Raw genomic sequence first — 15,545 nt, 5'->3', positions numbered from 1 at the left:
TCTCCTGTATCGGGTACGAAACGGAAGAGGTCTTCGAAAAAGTCGTCGCCGAAGGAGGGTCGTACTAAGGTTGTTAGGACTGGTTCGGGGCTGCCGAAATCTGGTGTGGGATCATCAACGGTTGGGGGTGCGTCAGCGGTTGTAAGGGGTACGAAGGATGCGATGCCTAGTGTTTCCGGTGCGTCGGAAGGTGGTACCGTATCATCACTGCCCCGAGCGGCTGTGACTGCTCCTATTTCTTGTGATCCTCTTCCAGGTATGGTAGTTGAACAGTCCACGCAAGCTCCTGTACCGCCGATTCCTTTGGTGACTGACTCGTCTTCTTCGCGGGGTCGTGGGGTTGATTCAAGTTTGTCTCTCATAAATTTCGCGACGCCTACTTTGTCAGATTGCCCTCAGCCTCAACCAAAGGCGAAAAGCTCGAAGAGACTCAATATGGCTGCCTCAAAGAGGGTAGTTTTTGTTTCTCGTTTTTCCCCAGAGACGACGGCTTAGGACATTGATTGTTATATTGGGTCTAGGGTCGATAGTATATCGGGTTTTAGGACTATTAGGTTGAAGTCTCAGTTCTCTGAGAATAGATCTTCATTTAAAATGTAATCGTGATTTTTGGTGTTCAGGAAGGATCGTATGGGTAGGATTGGTGGTGGGTGCTAATTGGTCTCCTCGACACCTTCCCATCTGAGCGAATAGTTCTGGATGGTGTTGATGGTATTGAATTCCTTGCGGTAAGGGTAGATGTTCTGGAATTTAGGTTATTCGTTACATGCTCATATATTCCTCCGGCTTCTGAGTATTCTATCTATGAGCGCCATTTTGTGGCAATAAATAGTAAAGGGTGATACGGTCAAAATTTGGTCAAGGGAAAACGCGTGTAAATCGGTGAAATCGTTTATTTAAAAAATCAAATTAAATTTCTTTTTCAAGTTCAATTAGTATAAAATTCAGGAAAAATATTCAGTTAGGCTTTCGCTTTTCCAAATCCGAATTGCCGGGCCTCACGCTTGACACCTGCCATCAGATTTTGTACAGCCACCTTGTCCACCTTCTTCGCCGCAGAAAGCCAGTTTGCCTTGAACTGCTGCTCGTCCTTAGCAGTTTTTTGGTCTTCTTTAGGTTCCGCTTGACAATAGCCCAGTATTTCTCAATTGAGCGGAGCTCTGGCGTGTTGGGAGGGTTCTTGTCCTTGGGAACCACCTGCACGTTGTTGGCGGCGTACCACTCCATGGCCTTTTTACGGTAATGGTAAGATGCCAAATCCGGCCAAAACAGTACGGAACAACCGCTTTTCTTCAGGAAAGGCAGCAGACGATTATTCAAACACTCATTCACGTAAATTTCTTGGTTGACAGTCCCGGAAGCTATGAAAATGCTGCTTTTCAAGCCACAGGTACAGATGGCTTGCCAAACCAGATATTTCTTTGCGAACTTTGACAGTTTTATGTGCTTAACCTAACCTATGTGCTTGAAAATATCTGCTACCTTTCCCCTTCTTGTAGCTGCTTGTAGTCGGCTTTGACGTAGGTTTTGTCGTCCATTACCACGCAGTCAAACTTCATCAGCATCGTCGTGTACAGCCTCCGGGATCACGCTTTGGCCGTCGTATCTTGTTTATCATCGCGATTTGGAGTCACTACCTTCTTGTAAGTCAATAGTCCGGCTCGTTTTTTGGCTCGATGCACGGTTGTAGACGATACACCCAGCTTATTTGCGGCATCTCGAGAGAGAGGTTAGGGTTTCGCTTGAAACTACCGGCAACTCTCTTTGTCGTCTCAGCGGCTTCCGGTTTTCAATTTCCTCCCGATCCAGACTTCCTGTCTGTCGACAAACGTTCCCCAAACACTTTAATTACATTTGTAACGGTTGATTTGGCAACTTTTAGCGATTTGGCCAGCTTTGCGTGCGAGTAGCTCGGATTTTCGCGATGCGCGAGCAAAATTTTGATACGCTGCTCTTCTTGCTTGGACGGCATTTTGACAACTGAAGAGTGAATTCCAAAATCATAATAGGAGCAACATTCTACACACACACACCTTCAAAATGAGGTGTTCAGGTTTTTTAAATGCAAAATTGAAAGAAATACGTCAAGTTTATATTGACCAAATTTTGACCGTATCACCCTTTATTATGTCTGGGATGAATGATTCGGACAGGATCGTGGTTTTGGGCGATTTTAATTTGCCTATGGTGTCTTGGCTCGACTGACTACTTCTTGATGCTGTTTGGGTCAGATAAATGGAGTTATGGATTTCTTTGGGAAGATTCTTGATTTGGTTTTTGTAGGCGATCCTTATAATTTTGATTAGTCCAGATGTGATCCTGTTTCTTATCCTGAGGATAGGTATCACCCTGCTTTCTCTCTTTGCCTCTTGGATGTTGCTTATGAGTCTCAAATTGTTGCTGCTAGGGATGAGGTATTTTCACTATGTTTTAAAAAGACGAATTTCGATTTGTTGAATTCGCTTCTTTCGGGTGTGACTGGAGCTCTGTTTGTAGATATGATCGGTTGTCTGATATCGATATGGCTGTTGATAATTTCTACAAGGTTTTGGACGGTTTTGTGTCACGGACTGTACCTAGGCGAAGGGTGGATTTCCCTAGGAATCGGCCATGGTATTCTCCTTTGTTGACGAAACTCAGGAATGATAGGAATAGATGTTGTAGACGTTATAAGAGAACGGGATCTGATATTGATTATGCTCGGTACTCTGTCGCTAGGTCTATTTATAATATGGAATCAAGAGCGTGTTATGTTCGTTACATTGATAAGGTTAGAGGTGACATTCATTGTAACGCGAGGTCTTTTTATGAATTTGTTAGGATGAAACGTAAGTCTTCGACTAGGCCTTCGAAGATCCGGAGGGATGGTGTTGACTTTTATGGGGACCAGTCCATTGCGGACTGTTTCGCGGGCTATTTTGAATCTGTTTATAGAAAGGGTGCTGATGATGCTGATGGTTCATATCCCTATTCTATTAGGTCGCTTGATAGGGTGGCAATTACATTATATGATAGTCTGTCTGTGTCTAGGTATTTCCGTGGGGTTGAGGCGTTCACCAGTGGTGGTCCAGATGGGATTCCTGGGATAATTCTGAGGTTTTGCTCCGAATGTCTCTCTGCTCCATTGTCGATGTTATTTAATAGTTCATTGAGGTTCGGTTATTTCCCTCTAAAGCCTAGTACTAAGATAACGTTTTCGCACGAAAAACTGTTATACTCCATATAAAAAACGTTAAGCCTAGTATTAAGATCACGTTTTCGCACGAAAAGCTGTTATACTCCATATAAAAAACGTTAGCGCGGAATTAATGCGAAATCTTTGTTTTGAGTATTTTCAGGCACATATTTATAAAACATAGTATTTTTCGCACGAAATTTCGCATAAATAAGTTAACGTCCCTGGGTTTGAGACCCTATTTACAGAGATAGATGAAGATATTCGTTTTTTGCAGAAACGAACTTAGTACTAAGCATTAGCGCGGAATAAATGCGAAATCTTTGTTTTGAGCATTTTCAAACTCATATTTATACAACCCTGGATTTTTCGCACGAAAAAATAGGCAGGTATATTATTTCGCATAAATAAGTTAACATCCCTGGGCTTGAGACCCTATTTACGGAGATAAATGAAGATATTCGTTTTTCGCAAAAACGAACTTAGTACTAGGCATAAGATGGAGAAGCTCTTTTGTCGAACTTAGTACTAGGCATAAGATGGAGAAGCTCTTTTGTCGTACCACTTCATAAGTCGGGGAGCCCCTTTGATGTGGGTAATTATAGGGGGGTAGCAAAATTGAGTGCTATTCCCAAGGTTTTTGAAAAGATGGTGACTGATGTTTTGTCGCTTGGCATTTCTTCGATACTGGATCCTTGCCAGCATGGTTTTCGTAAGGGCCTATCGGCTACTACGAACTTGGTGGAATTTACTTCTCATGTTATTAATCAGTTTGTTGTTGGGAATCAGACTCATGTTATTTATACGGATTTTAGTAAGGCTTTTGACCGGGTGAATCATAAGCTCTTGTTGTATAAGCTGGATAGGATTGGAATGCCAGTGCACTTTTGGCTTGGATTTCGTCGTATCTTGATTGCCGTACGCAGATTGTGTCTTTTGGTGATTCCTGTTCAAGGTGCTTTGATGTCCCATCAGGTGTGCCTCAGGGTAGTCATTTGGGGCCTGTCTTATTTTTGTTATTTATAAACGATTTACCTCAGTCCGTGGTTAACTCTAGGATTTTGATGTAAGCTGATGACGTTAAGTTATTCTCCTAGTTTGATAATTCTGATCAGGAGCATTTATTACAAGGTGATTTGGATAGCTTTGATGATTGGTGTAGTGTATCTGATGATATCTGATGGATTTGAACTTAAGGAAATGCAAGTTTATGCGATTCTTTAGGTCTAGGCCTATTGATGTTCGGTATAGTATACGGGGCTCGTTATTGGAAGAGGTTGATTTTTTTGTTGATCTTGGCATTGTTATGGATCGTAGGCTAACTTTTAATGGTCATATTGATTCGATGGTGAGTAAAGCGTATGGGGTTCTAGCCCTGACAGCATTTCAAAGTTCCATTTCATCTTCATCGCTACCACAGACTCGTAAATGTCACCACAACCATCGCGAACTGTGATGGGGGAAGCATATCAAAAAGTACAAAAAGTACATGAAAGTATTTTGCCATCACTACTGTTAGAAGAGCCATTTTATTTTTTGTGAAACGCCAAGCACAACCAGCTTGTTATATTTTATTTGAATAAAAAGGAAAATAAAGTTCTGAAAACATAGATTTTACGCTTAAAATTGTGAAAGGTATATTGGTGAACAATTTTTGATTTTCCAAATGGAATAAAGTGATTGTTTTTCAAATATTTTACAGACACGCTGCCTCCATCGAATAAAAACACTGGCTGATAGACGCTGCAACATCTAACTCGCTACTTGTAACTCTACATCATCATTAATGCAAAAAATTATGTTAAATGTGATGTGATAGTGGTATAAATGTTATATTTTTAAGAATTTGTAAATGATTAATCAAATAAATATCTAAACAAACGTGTTTTACTCGACCACAATGATTCTTTTACCACTATCTTAAAATGTGCTTTTTCTGATTGTTTTGAGAGTCTCTTATTGGCGTCGTTCTAAATTGATCTATAAAGGCACCTAATAATTGCACTCATGCGAAACCTTTTTGTAGTAACTTGGCGTGGTACAACTTCTCAATAGTGACGGCGCTTTTCCGACGAGTTTTTGATATCGTATATGATTATTTTCGACGTACTGGGGATTCTCAGAAGCGCCCCCACATTCAAAAAATGTTGGCAGGGAGGGTTCATAAAGCGTTGGGCGAAGGAGTTTTCGGACCCTTATGATACAAAGAGACTTTTTACTGCCCTTGTTAGACCCATTCTAGAGTATGGTTCTATCGTGTGGGATCCTCAGTATGAAGTTTACATTGATAGGATAGAATCGGTTCAGAAGCAGTTCTTGAGACATCTTCATTGGAACAGTGACTTTGTTCTTCCTTCATACACTTCTAGATTGAGGCTGATTAATTTGCCTACTCTTAGGAGCCGACGGACGATGTTGAGCTCCATGATGATGTATAGGTTAGTTAGTGTGGATATTCCATGTTCGGAATTGATATCTAGGATTAAGATAAATGTTCCTTTTAGGGCATCTAGCAATTACCAGTTTCTTTACATTGATTTTCAACGTTCGAATTATACTTCTGTGGAGCCTATTCGTAGGATGTGTATTATTTTTAATTCAATCTATCATCTAGTTGACACTAACCTTAGTATTGATATGATGAATTGTAGAATTTTAGCATATTTGGTTAACTAATACATCAGTTTTATTGAATAACCTAATACCTCATTCACATTAGGCTCGAAATCTATTAAAAGTTGATTTGAAATCCCTTATTTATAAGGCAAATGACAGTTGAAATCTAGTTAAAGTGGATTTTGGAAGTGTAATGTGAATGAGGTATAATATTTGATCTTGTGTTTTAATATACCCGGCTGATGAGTCCTTCTCTGTAGCTGGTCAAATCCCTCTGCCTCCACCACGCCATGGTCCGGATCATGGTGTGTACGCTGTCCCTACGTCATGGGGACGAGGCCCTCACGGTCGGAAGGGGCGGGAAAGTGGGCGATGGGACCGTTCGAAGAAAAAAATTATATATAGAATAGCCCAAAGCAAATTTTCACAAAGTTTGTATACCTTAAAATGGATTATTAAAGGAAAGTAATCGTGAAACACGACGAATTTAGCGGCTAACTCGAACTTAATACCCACCTTAACGCAAAATCCAAACAAATTAGCATTGGTTTATTTACATTTTACTGGAATTCGTTCGTTTCCTCTTCTTTTCTGTATGTGGCATTCACTTGAGATGTGTTTCTTTCCGAGTATTACTTCAGTTGCCAACTCATATTTTGACAACTACAAAATTCGCATATCATGGTGACTCTGGTGCGACTTGCACTGATAGATGTTCTGGATAGAACACCAGTGCAACGATTCTCATACAAAAGTTGCTATCAGTGCAAAAAGAAAACAGCCCTAATATTGGTATTCACTACATGGATGAATTTTGTGATGGTGGGGTGAAACCACTATTTTTCCCGATTCGGGCATGTTTTAGGTTAAGGCCGGTATGCACCTCTAGCGAAAAATTTCATTCCCATAAGAAATGCATTGCTATTTATGCTAACGAAATTTTCGGTAGCGTTCAATTTCGTAAGCTGGTACGCACCTCTAATGAAAATAACAGGGTTGTCAAAAGCATATTTTGGCAGCCAACATTCAATTTATTACAATCATTGTGTGCGTAAAAGTTTTAAAAGGTCTGTAAATAATAAACAATTTATTTGAGGAATATTTAGAACATATATTAACAATTTTTAAAAGCGATTAGCTGGTTTAAAATTTGTGTACACAGCCCTGTTTTTTTTGTTGCAGACTTAAATAAATGTTTGCTACCGAAAATTTCGCTAGAGGTGCATACCGGCCTTTAACCTCAATTTTTAACACTCGCTAAATTTTGAAGTCTGGAGAATCCACTTTAACCATTAAGTTTTTGGAGGCTCTGGAAAATCCACCTTGGGCACGATAATTTTTGTCATTCACTGTTACCACTTTCATTCATAGTTACTGTGTTTTTGACACTTTTTGCATCATGGAACATAAGTTATACCTCAAAATATTCGTATTGATGTCAGCTATCATGTTCCTTTGTCCAAATTTTCTAGGTTTTTAATATGTGGACACTAAGCTGGATTTAGTGTCCTGGTCATCTAATTCCGATGGAAACCTTCAATGGGGGAACAAGTTTTTTGAAAAAATTTTTACTGGAAATTATGTCTAATGTGATTTCCTAACATTTGGAGAGGTTTCCCTTTCAAAAAATGTACAGGAAGTCAGCCGTCGCTGGGGTTTTTTGTCTTGCGCTCCAGTTGATGGAATTAAAATCTACAATTTGACAAGGAACCGAGCTGATTTGGAAAATGTGTGATATCTCAAAATGTTCGTATTGATGTCAGCTTTCATGTTCCTTTGTCCAAATTTTCTAGGTTTTTAATGTGTGGACACCAGGCGTTGGTTAGTGTCCTGACCACCAGTTTCAACACTGAAATCTGGAATTTGACTGAGAACCGAGCTGATTTGGAACATGTGTGATACCTCAAAATGTTCGTATTGATGTCAGCTATCATGTTCCTTCGTCCAAATTTTCTAGGTTTTTAGTATGTGGCCTCCAGGCTGGATTTAGTGTCCTAAACTTCGAGTTGCACATAGAAATCATTGATTTCTGAAGCAAACTAAGTGATTTGGACAATGAGTCATACCTTAAATTGTAGCAAAAGAATCAGTCTACATGTCTAGAACTTCCTAAGCATTAGTAATTGGACAGTTTTTCTATATTTTTGTCCAGGAATCTCGTTCTCCATTGAAATTCTAGCACCGAACAGTTGATAAAAAAAGGTACTTTTTCAGCTTTTGCCGTCTCTGTGTCACCCTGTGAACAGACAAATTTTTTGTTATCGAAAATTAGAGACGTCGCTAACTGCACGGAGGATTGGAAATTTATTTTGCTGGACTCGTAGGGATTAATTAACATCAATTTTGTGCTGCGTATGTATAAAATGTTTAAATTCTTGTAGGACTTCCACTTTGCGGAGGAAATATAAAAAATGAAAACTTTTATTAAAATTCACTGAAGTAAACAAAGCAATAAACGCTGTAAATAACAACAGAATTTGATCCAATGTCACCTCCGAAAGTTTGTAGTGTCTGCGGAGATAAGGCTTTAGGATACAATTTTAATGCAGTGACCTGCGAAAGTTGTAAAGCTTTCTTCCGCCGCAATGCTCTAACGAAAAAGCAATTTACCTGTCCTTTTAACCAAAACTGCGAGATTACGGTAGTGACCAGACGTTTTTGCCAGAAATGTCGACTGAAGAAATGTTTAGACATTGGAATGAAAAGCGAGAATATAATGTCGGAGGAAGATAAAATGATTAAGAGACGCAAGATAGAAACAAACAGAGCCAAACGAAAGCTTAGTGAAAGGAAGCCAACAGACGTTTCGTTGGATCACGATTTCGAAGAGGAAGTGGAAACTAAAGATAGGGATAATGAAGGGGTCGTAGGAGACATTGCACTCGCTGATAGTAGCAGCTACGATGTAGCTTATGGTGCAACTGAAACGGCTAGTTGTGGATCTTACGACAGCAACGCTGGATCAACTTGTCAACTGTCCACGACAACGCATCCCCGTGATTACATGGGAGAAATCAATCCAGAACTTATGTCGGGAGAAGAAATGGTGGAATTCATAGTATGCGATCCAGACCGGGCCTCGCAAGCAATAAGTAATTTGATGCGTACTCCAGCTGAAGCTATGTCATCGTTAGAAAAAATTATCAATTCCCAAAAAGATGCCCTTCAGTTGATTTCCCATCTAATCAGCTATCCAGGTACAAATTTATAACAAATAGCAAAGAACATTACTTGTAGCATAATAATGTGTTCTAATTTCTAGGCGATGCTTTAAAGATCATCAGCAAAATAATGAATTCACCATTTAATGCTCTAACAGTATTTACCAAATTCATGAGCTCTCCCACCGACGCTCTAGAGATTATTTCAAAGATTGTAAGTTCTCCTCAAGACGTGTTGCAATTTATAAAAAATCTTATGGACTCGCCGGAGAATGCCATGGACATAATGAACAAATTTATGAATACACCAGCTGAAGCTTTAAGAATGCTGAATAGAATACTTAATGGTCCAGGTGGTGAAACTGAACATAATGAAATTGTTATCGGTGAGGCAAAACAGAAAGAATTTGTCTCCGAGAACAACAACTCCATGACACCGATTTCTAGTAGACTACCGAACACTACTGAAAACACTTTAATACATTCTATGCTAAACTATCCCAGTCCAAACAATATAAATTCTGGCATTCCCGTTCCATCACCACCCCCCAATAACCCAATTTCAATGGATTGCAGCCATTACATTACACCTCCTCCTTCTGCTCCGGAGTCTTTGAATATGGTAGCCTCTCCTTTAGAATATCATTCTTCGCCTGGCATTTCTACAATCAGCATTAATTCTTCAATTCAACAAGACGATCAACTACCGAGTACATCCACCATGGGCATGTTATCCCCCACGGAGGCGGATGCTGCAGCCGCAGCAGAATTCGCCAATGAACACTTTGATATTAAAACATTCATTCAAAATTCATTTCCTGAAAATTCCGCTGGCGATAGCCTGAATTCCCTGGAATCCGTACTCACCGAGGTTATTCGTATTGAGTTTCAGGCATTCAATAATTTACCTCAAGAGCGCATTAAACAGGAACGCTTAAATATAATGTCGCCAGATTTCGCAACAAAAGGCAATCAAGACTATGGCAGACACTGCATGCCCCAGCAACAACCACTTCAATGCCAACAACAGCAAGTTTGTTCGCCATCAAGTGTACTGCTATCGAGAGACTTGAATGAAACTGAATTGGTTAAGCTACGAGAATTGAAACTAGCAAGCGAAGCCCTCTATTTACCCGTTGATGATGATTTGAGTGCTTTAATGAGCGACGATAGGATAAAGGTGAGTGTTTGAAAGTATATATCCCAAAAAATACAAAAGGCGCTGACCTGGACTAGGTTAAAGAGCATGCCTTCAACCCGTGGATTTTTTTTCTCTCATCTTCTTAACTCCATCAAGATTTCTCCCATCATGATTTACATTCACCGAAATAAACTTTATCTAAATCTTCCACCCATAAGTTGGTGAATGCTTTCCAACTTCGAAGACGAGTATATTACTCAGACTACAGTCTGGCAAGTCGATAATAGACTGACACAGAAAGGAACCTGGAATTTTGTTTCTTCCAAATGGTAATTTTGAACTCGGACACAGAAAATGGTAGCTCTTTTCCATTGTCTTCTGTCTTAACACTATCTTGAAATCCATTTTGTTCTTCGAGTTGTCCATAACGCTATGTAGTAGTTTTTTATACAATGTTTTCGAATTTTCCAATCAATTGTTAAAATTTGGATTATTTATTTGTCTATTGTTTAGTTCCTTGACCATAGTGGAGCACAGTCTAGATAGTGGAATATTGATTAAAATATATCCCATTATTATCTTATCGTACAGTTCTGTATCGATTGAAGAAATACCTGGTGCTAAAATCACAAATTAAAGCTACGTAGCAAAAGCTAAATATGCGTCACAACTTGGTAACTGTAGAGGGGTAATAACAAGGAAAAATTTGCTTTCCTTTTTGCAAAAAAAAAAAATATTTTTTTTAGTAAAAAAAATAACAATTTCGACCTAACCTCAAATAGTTTTCAATATGGATTTTAATTATAAAGTTGTAATGCGAATAATAATGATAGCATTATAAATTGTAAATATCAAAGGTATACCAGTATACGGAGTTAAAAAATGGTAACAATTCATCTGTATCTAAATATATTGAATTGCAAACCTGACTTTAAATCCTCGAATTCGCAGAACAGTCCACATGGACTTATATTAAGAAATTAATTTACCTTATTAAGCACACAGTTTTAGAACACTACATTTCAAAATACATGGTATTTGGTTTTAGATCTATTTGGGTGTTTTGGTTGAGACAAAATCCACACTGTGGCAATTCGATATGGAATAAATTAATAAAGAAAAAGCTTCAACTATGGTTAGCTGGTTCAGGTTTGGTTGGCCGATTCCTATATATGCCACTACACTTCTTGTTCAGTATATATACAGGGAAGTTTATAAATAATTATGAATCAATTTCCACATGGCAATTGAATGAAAAAATATTTGCAGAGCTTTTGGAGGGCATATACTAACATTAGGTATCAATAGCATCGAATAAAATTTGCTCCTCCAAATCTGGCGATAGGTTTATATGGGGGCTATATAAAATTATGGACCGATATGGCTATTAGAGGCTATATACTATTCAAAAATGTATAAAGAATATTGTTGCTATGTTTTGTGGGCTAAAAAAATACACGATTTTAATTATAAGTTAAAGTTGATCAAAATTTGCGACTTCTAATAGTCAGTTTGTTTTTCAATAGGAATTGATCAATTCTAGAGTTAATCGGATCTACGAAGTATTTCAACTTTATTCTCGCCACTCCCACTCCACCAAAGCGCGATAAAGCTTAGAAATAATAGATTGTTTGTCATCGTAAGTATACTCTGAACCATACATAGAATAGGGCAGCACTCAGATAATAAAAAAGTTCTTCACTGTGGTACCGCAATTGAATTATCTAAATGAGCCCGGGTTGACACCATGTCTAATCTAACCTAACTCCGAGCATAAAATTGTTCAGGTTATTTTAATGTAAAATTTGCCCTCTGACAACAATATGTGAAAACTATGTTCGTACTCAAAATCGGAGTGAAGTGAACAAAGTTTAATACCCAAAATAAGTTACTGCTTCCAAACTATTCTGAATTTGTTGCTTACTGCGATATGAAATAGTTCTTACATATCAATAGTTTTTCACGCACCTATTTTTCTCTCCGTGAGTGTATTACTAATTAGTATATTGTTATATATCTACGTACTCATTCATTAATACAACGGCTGGTTAATACAAGTGAGTATTTATTTTATCAATGGTTGGTTATCAAATTAAATATCAGGCTAGCAGAAATGAAATTTATTTTACTTCATATAAAGCTACAATTATTATATTCGTATCATTGTCATTATCAAAATAATTGTTTATCATTCGCAGCGCATATATCTACACATACAATTAACACCATTTGGCTTTGCAGCGTTTATGCCTAGAATCAAGTAGGTCGGAGAACAAGTATAACCTAGGCTAACATTAAAAGTTCGTTAAAATAAATCTGAAAAATAATCTTCACGACAACTTATATGGGGTTTCTTTTTTCTCGAGGTATGTGTAGATTTTTTCCCTTAAGGTGAGTATTAAGTTCGTGTTTAGCCGCTAAAATCGCTAAAGTGAAAACTAAATAAGTAAGAAAAATGCATGAAATTATACATATTTGTTGCAAATTTTATTATAACTTGATGGAGAAAAGCCCAAAGCAAATTTTCACAAAGTTTGTATTCCTTAAAATGGATTATTAAAGAAAAGTAATCGTGAAAAAATTACATTTTTAGCGGCTAAACTCGAACTTAATACCCACCTTTAGACTATTTGCTGCACAAACATTTCTAATAGAAGTTTGGTTTAAGAAATACAGATTTTAATCAGAAAGTATACTTTTCGACTGTCAACAAAATTTATTTTATTTTGTTTTATATTAGTTCCACTTTAACATCTATGAGAAATGCATCTATTTCGCAGTTAATAAAAAATTAAACAAATACGAGTGCTCGTAAAATTCACGTGTTCATAAATGGGGGCAAATTTACATAAAACTCGGTTTGGTCAGTGTTCGGTTGTATATTCAGTTAGCTGATTTTATAACTATACTATTGCCGATATTGCAGTGATATTTCTACTAAACCTCCAATGGCTGATTGGAATATTTAACTGTGAGGATGCAATGAAATTTATAAAATTGATTTTATATTTTCTATATTCTGGAAACCTCGTATTGTCAGTCTCTGGAAATAGGGTACACATAATTTTTAAGATTTCAAGAGATTGCGAAACAAAAAGAGGGTGCCATCCAAATCAGCAAAATTTTGAATATATATAATTCGGTCCATATTGCTTATAAATTACTTTTCTTTCCACGTCACGTTTTTGGTAGATATGATGCAAAAATCATAAATTCCTATTCCTAAAATGGAATCACATTTTTCGATTAATTTTTTTAAATAGAATGTTTTTTATCTCTTCCAGCCAGAGGACACCCATCAAGATCCGAAATTACTGCAAGTAATCAATTTAACAGCTGTCGCTATAAAACGTTTAATTAAAATGGCCAAGAAAATTGCAGCTTTTCGTGATATGTGCCAAGAGGATCAAGTGGCCTTACTGAAAGGAGGATGTACAGAAATGATGATTATGCGTTCTGTAATGACATATGATAATGATTGTAACACTTGGAGGGTATTTTGCATATTATTTGAATCCTTTCATTATTATTGTTTACATACTAAATATAATTTTAGATACCCCACACCAAAGAAGATATGTCAAATATTAGAGCTGAAGTTTTGAAACTGGCTAAGGGCAATGTTTATGAAGAACATTTAAAATTTATAAGTACCTTTGACGAAAAATGGCGTATGGACGAAAACATAATATTGATAATGTGCGCTATTGTTTTGTTTTCACCAACAAGGCCTCGTATTATTCATTCCGATGTTATACGATTAGAACAGGTAATTGTTTAATGTAATTACATATTTCGATCGGAATAAAGGGTATGCTTCAAAGAGGTCGAAGTAACCGTCGTTTTATCAGTCAAAATGTTAGTTGTTTTATCGAGCTGCTTGGAAAAATATAAATTTTATCTAAAGTTTACCCTTTGGTTTTTTTATACTAAACCGACACGAACTTTTAATTATTTTGCAAAACCTCTGTCAACCATTTCCCATCACGATGGCCATCAAATGTAACCTTATATAACCCTGTATATTGACTTTATCTAACTCATATGTTTTACATCATGCAAATTCTCTGCGTGTCAGTATTCATACTTTCTATGCCATGTGTATTTTGAGTATATCTAAATACATAAAGTTTTGCGTTCTCTGCTATAGGTGTCTTGTCACAAGCAGATGACTAGGATTCACTTTATATCCCCTAGAAGCTAGCATCTGTTAGTATCCTCTAGTTATATGAAAGCTCATATTGCATGAAAAGACTAATATCGGGACGAATGATTTATGGTAGATCTCAACTTAATGCACAGATTTGTTAATGTTTATGAAATGACAGTAATTATTCCAAATATCAACAACAACGATTAGTTGCCGGATTGGGTAACATTTATTTTATTAATGTTTGAGTTGTCACGATGCGGATGAAAATAGTTTTTCCATGTACAAGCCTTATGAAAATCTTGGGCATATAGCTTTGGGGAACTTGCAGACATAGGAAATGTCTATATGCTCTACATGCAATATAACATAAAATAAGCTTATATGCCGGTTTTACTTAGTACGCCTGAAACAAACTGAAGGATCTTTGTGATAATTACTACTTTTGTATTTTTTTGTTTTCTTTTTAGAATTCCTATTATTATCTTCTGAGAAGATATTTGGAATCTGTTTATCCTGGATGCGAAGCGAAATCAGCGTTTATCAATCTTATACAGAAAATTTCAGATGTTGAACGTCTAAATCAATTCATAATTGGTGTCTATTTAAATGTTAATCCATCACAAGTTGAACCATTGTTAAGAGAAATTTTCGATTTAAAAAATCACTAAATATTAAATTACTTTGTTCGTATAATTTTATATGTTATTTTTTAGTTTTATTTAGAAGAAGTTGTTATATAATTTTAGGCATGAAATGCGACAATTCTTACAATAAGAACAGCTTACTCTATCAAAAAATTGAATAAATTAACATTCACATATGACAAAAGAACGATTCCGCAATATATTTATCCATCGATAGAGAAGCCCAAAATGTAAGTTCACGATAGTATTCAGTGTTATATTTGTACTTGTGATAAATGTACAAAGACGGAAGGAGAAATTTATATTTACATGTCTACAGATTACATATATTTTTACTCAAAAACTATTAAAACATTGTGCAATCCTTTATGTATTTATAATAATATATAAATATAATAAACCAATACGATTATGTATGCTGCAATTAGTGCCTTTCATTATAACGAGTTTTTATATTCTTTTTGTATTGAATAGAATGTCGTAATTCGTAGTAGATCATTTTCATAAAGTTCGATTAAGGTTCCTTAATGAAATTTGAAGCAGTACTGGAATGATACTAAAGCCCTTTTCATGTAAATCAAGACAGATTTAGGAAGGTAGTTTTAGTATTACAAAAACAAAAATGTCAGTCGCCATATTGAAACTTTGACTGTCA

At 36.7% G+C, this 15,545-nt stretch overlaps 1 protein-coding gene across 1 annotated transcript; it reads left to right on the top strand.

Annotated features, from left to right (window-relative positions):
- The first annotated feature begins 8,016 nt into the window (after positions 1-8,016).
- Hr96 (Nuclear hormone receptor HR96) lies at positions 8,017-15,314 on the top strand. Its single transcript, XM_075291408.1, has 6 exons — positions 8,017-8,111; positions 8,173-8,988; positions 9,054-10,132; positions 13,378-13,587; positions 13,650-13,862; positions 14,714-15,314. The coding sequence occupies exons 2-6, from the start codon at positions 8,277-8,279 to the stop codon at positions 14,912-14,914; spliced, it is 2,415 nt and encodes an 804-aa protein (XP_075147523.1). The 5' UTR covers positions 8,017-8,111; positions 8,173-8,276; the 3' UTR covers positions 14,915-15,314.
- The last annotated feature ends 231 nt before the right edge of the window (positions 15,315-15,545 follow it).

Source organism: Haematobia irritans, chromosome 1, assembly GCF_050003625.1.
Source record: "Haematobia irritans isolate KBUSLIRL chromosome 1, ASM5000362v1, whole genome shotgun sequence".
NCBI classification, from domain to species: Eukaryota; Metazoa; Arthropoda; class Insecta; order Diptera; family Muscidae; genus Haematobia; species Haematobia irritans.
Note: the sequence above shows the minus strand (reverse complement) of the source record. Positions and strands in the feature narration are given on the sequence as shown.

Coding starts and splice junctions, on each gene's coding strand:
- Hr96 (XM_075291408.1), top strand. CDS start 8,277: ATGTCACCTCCGAAAGTTTGTAGTGTCTGCGGAGATAAGGCTTTAGGA. Junction 10,133..13,377: donor TGAGCGACGATAGGATAAAG/GTGAGTGTTTGA, acceptor TATCTCTTCCAG/CCAGAGGACACCCATCAAGA. Junction 13,588..13,649: donor ATGATTGTAACACTTGGAGG/GTATTTTGCATA, acceptor ATATAATTTTAG/ATACCCCACACCAAAGAAGA.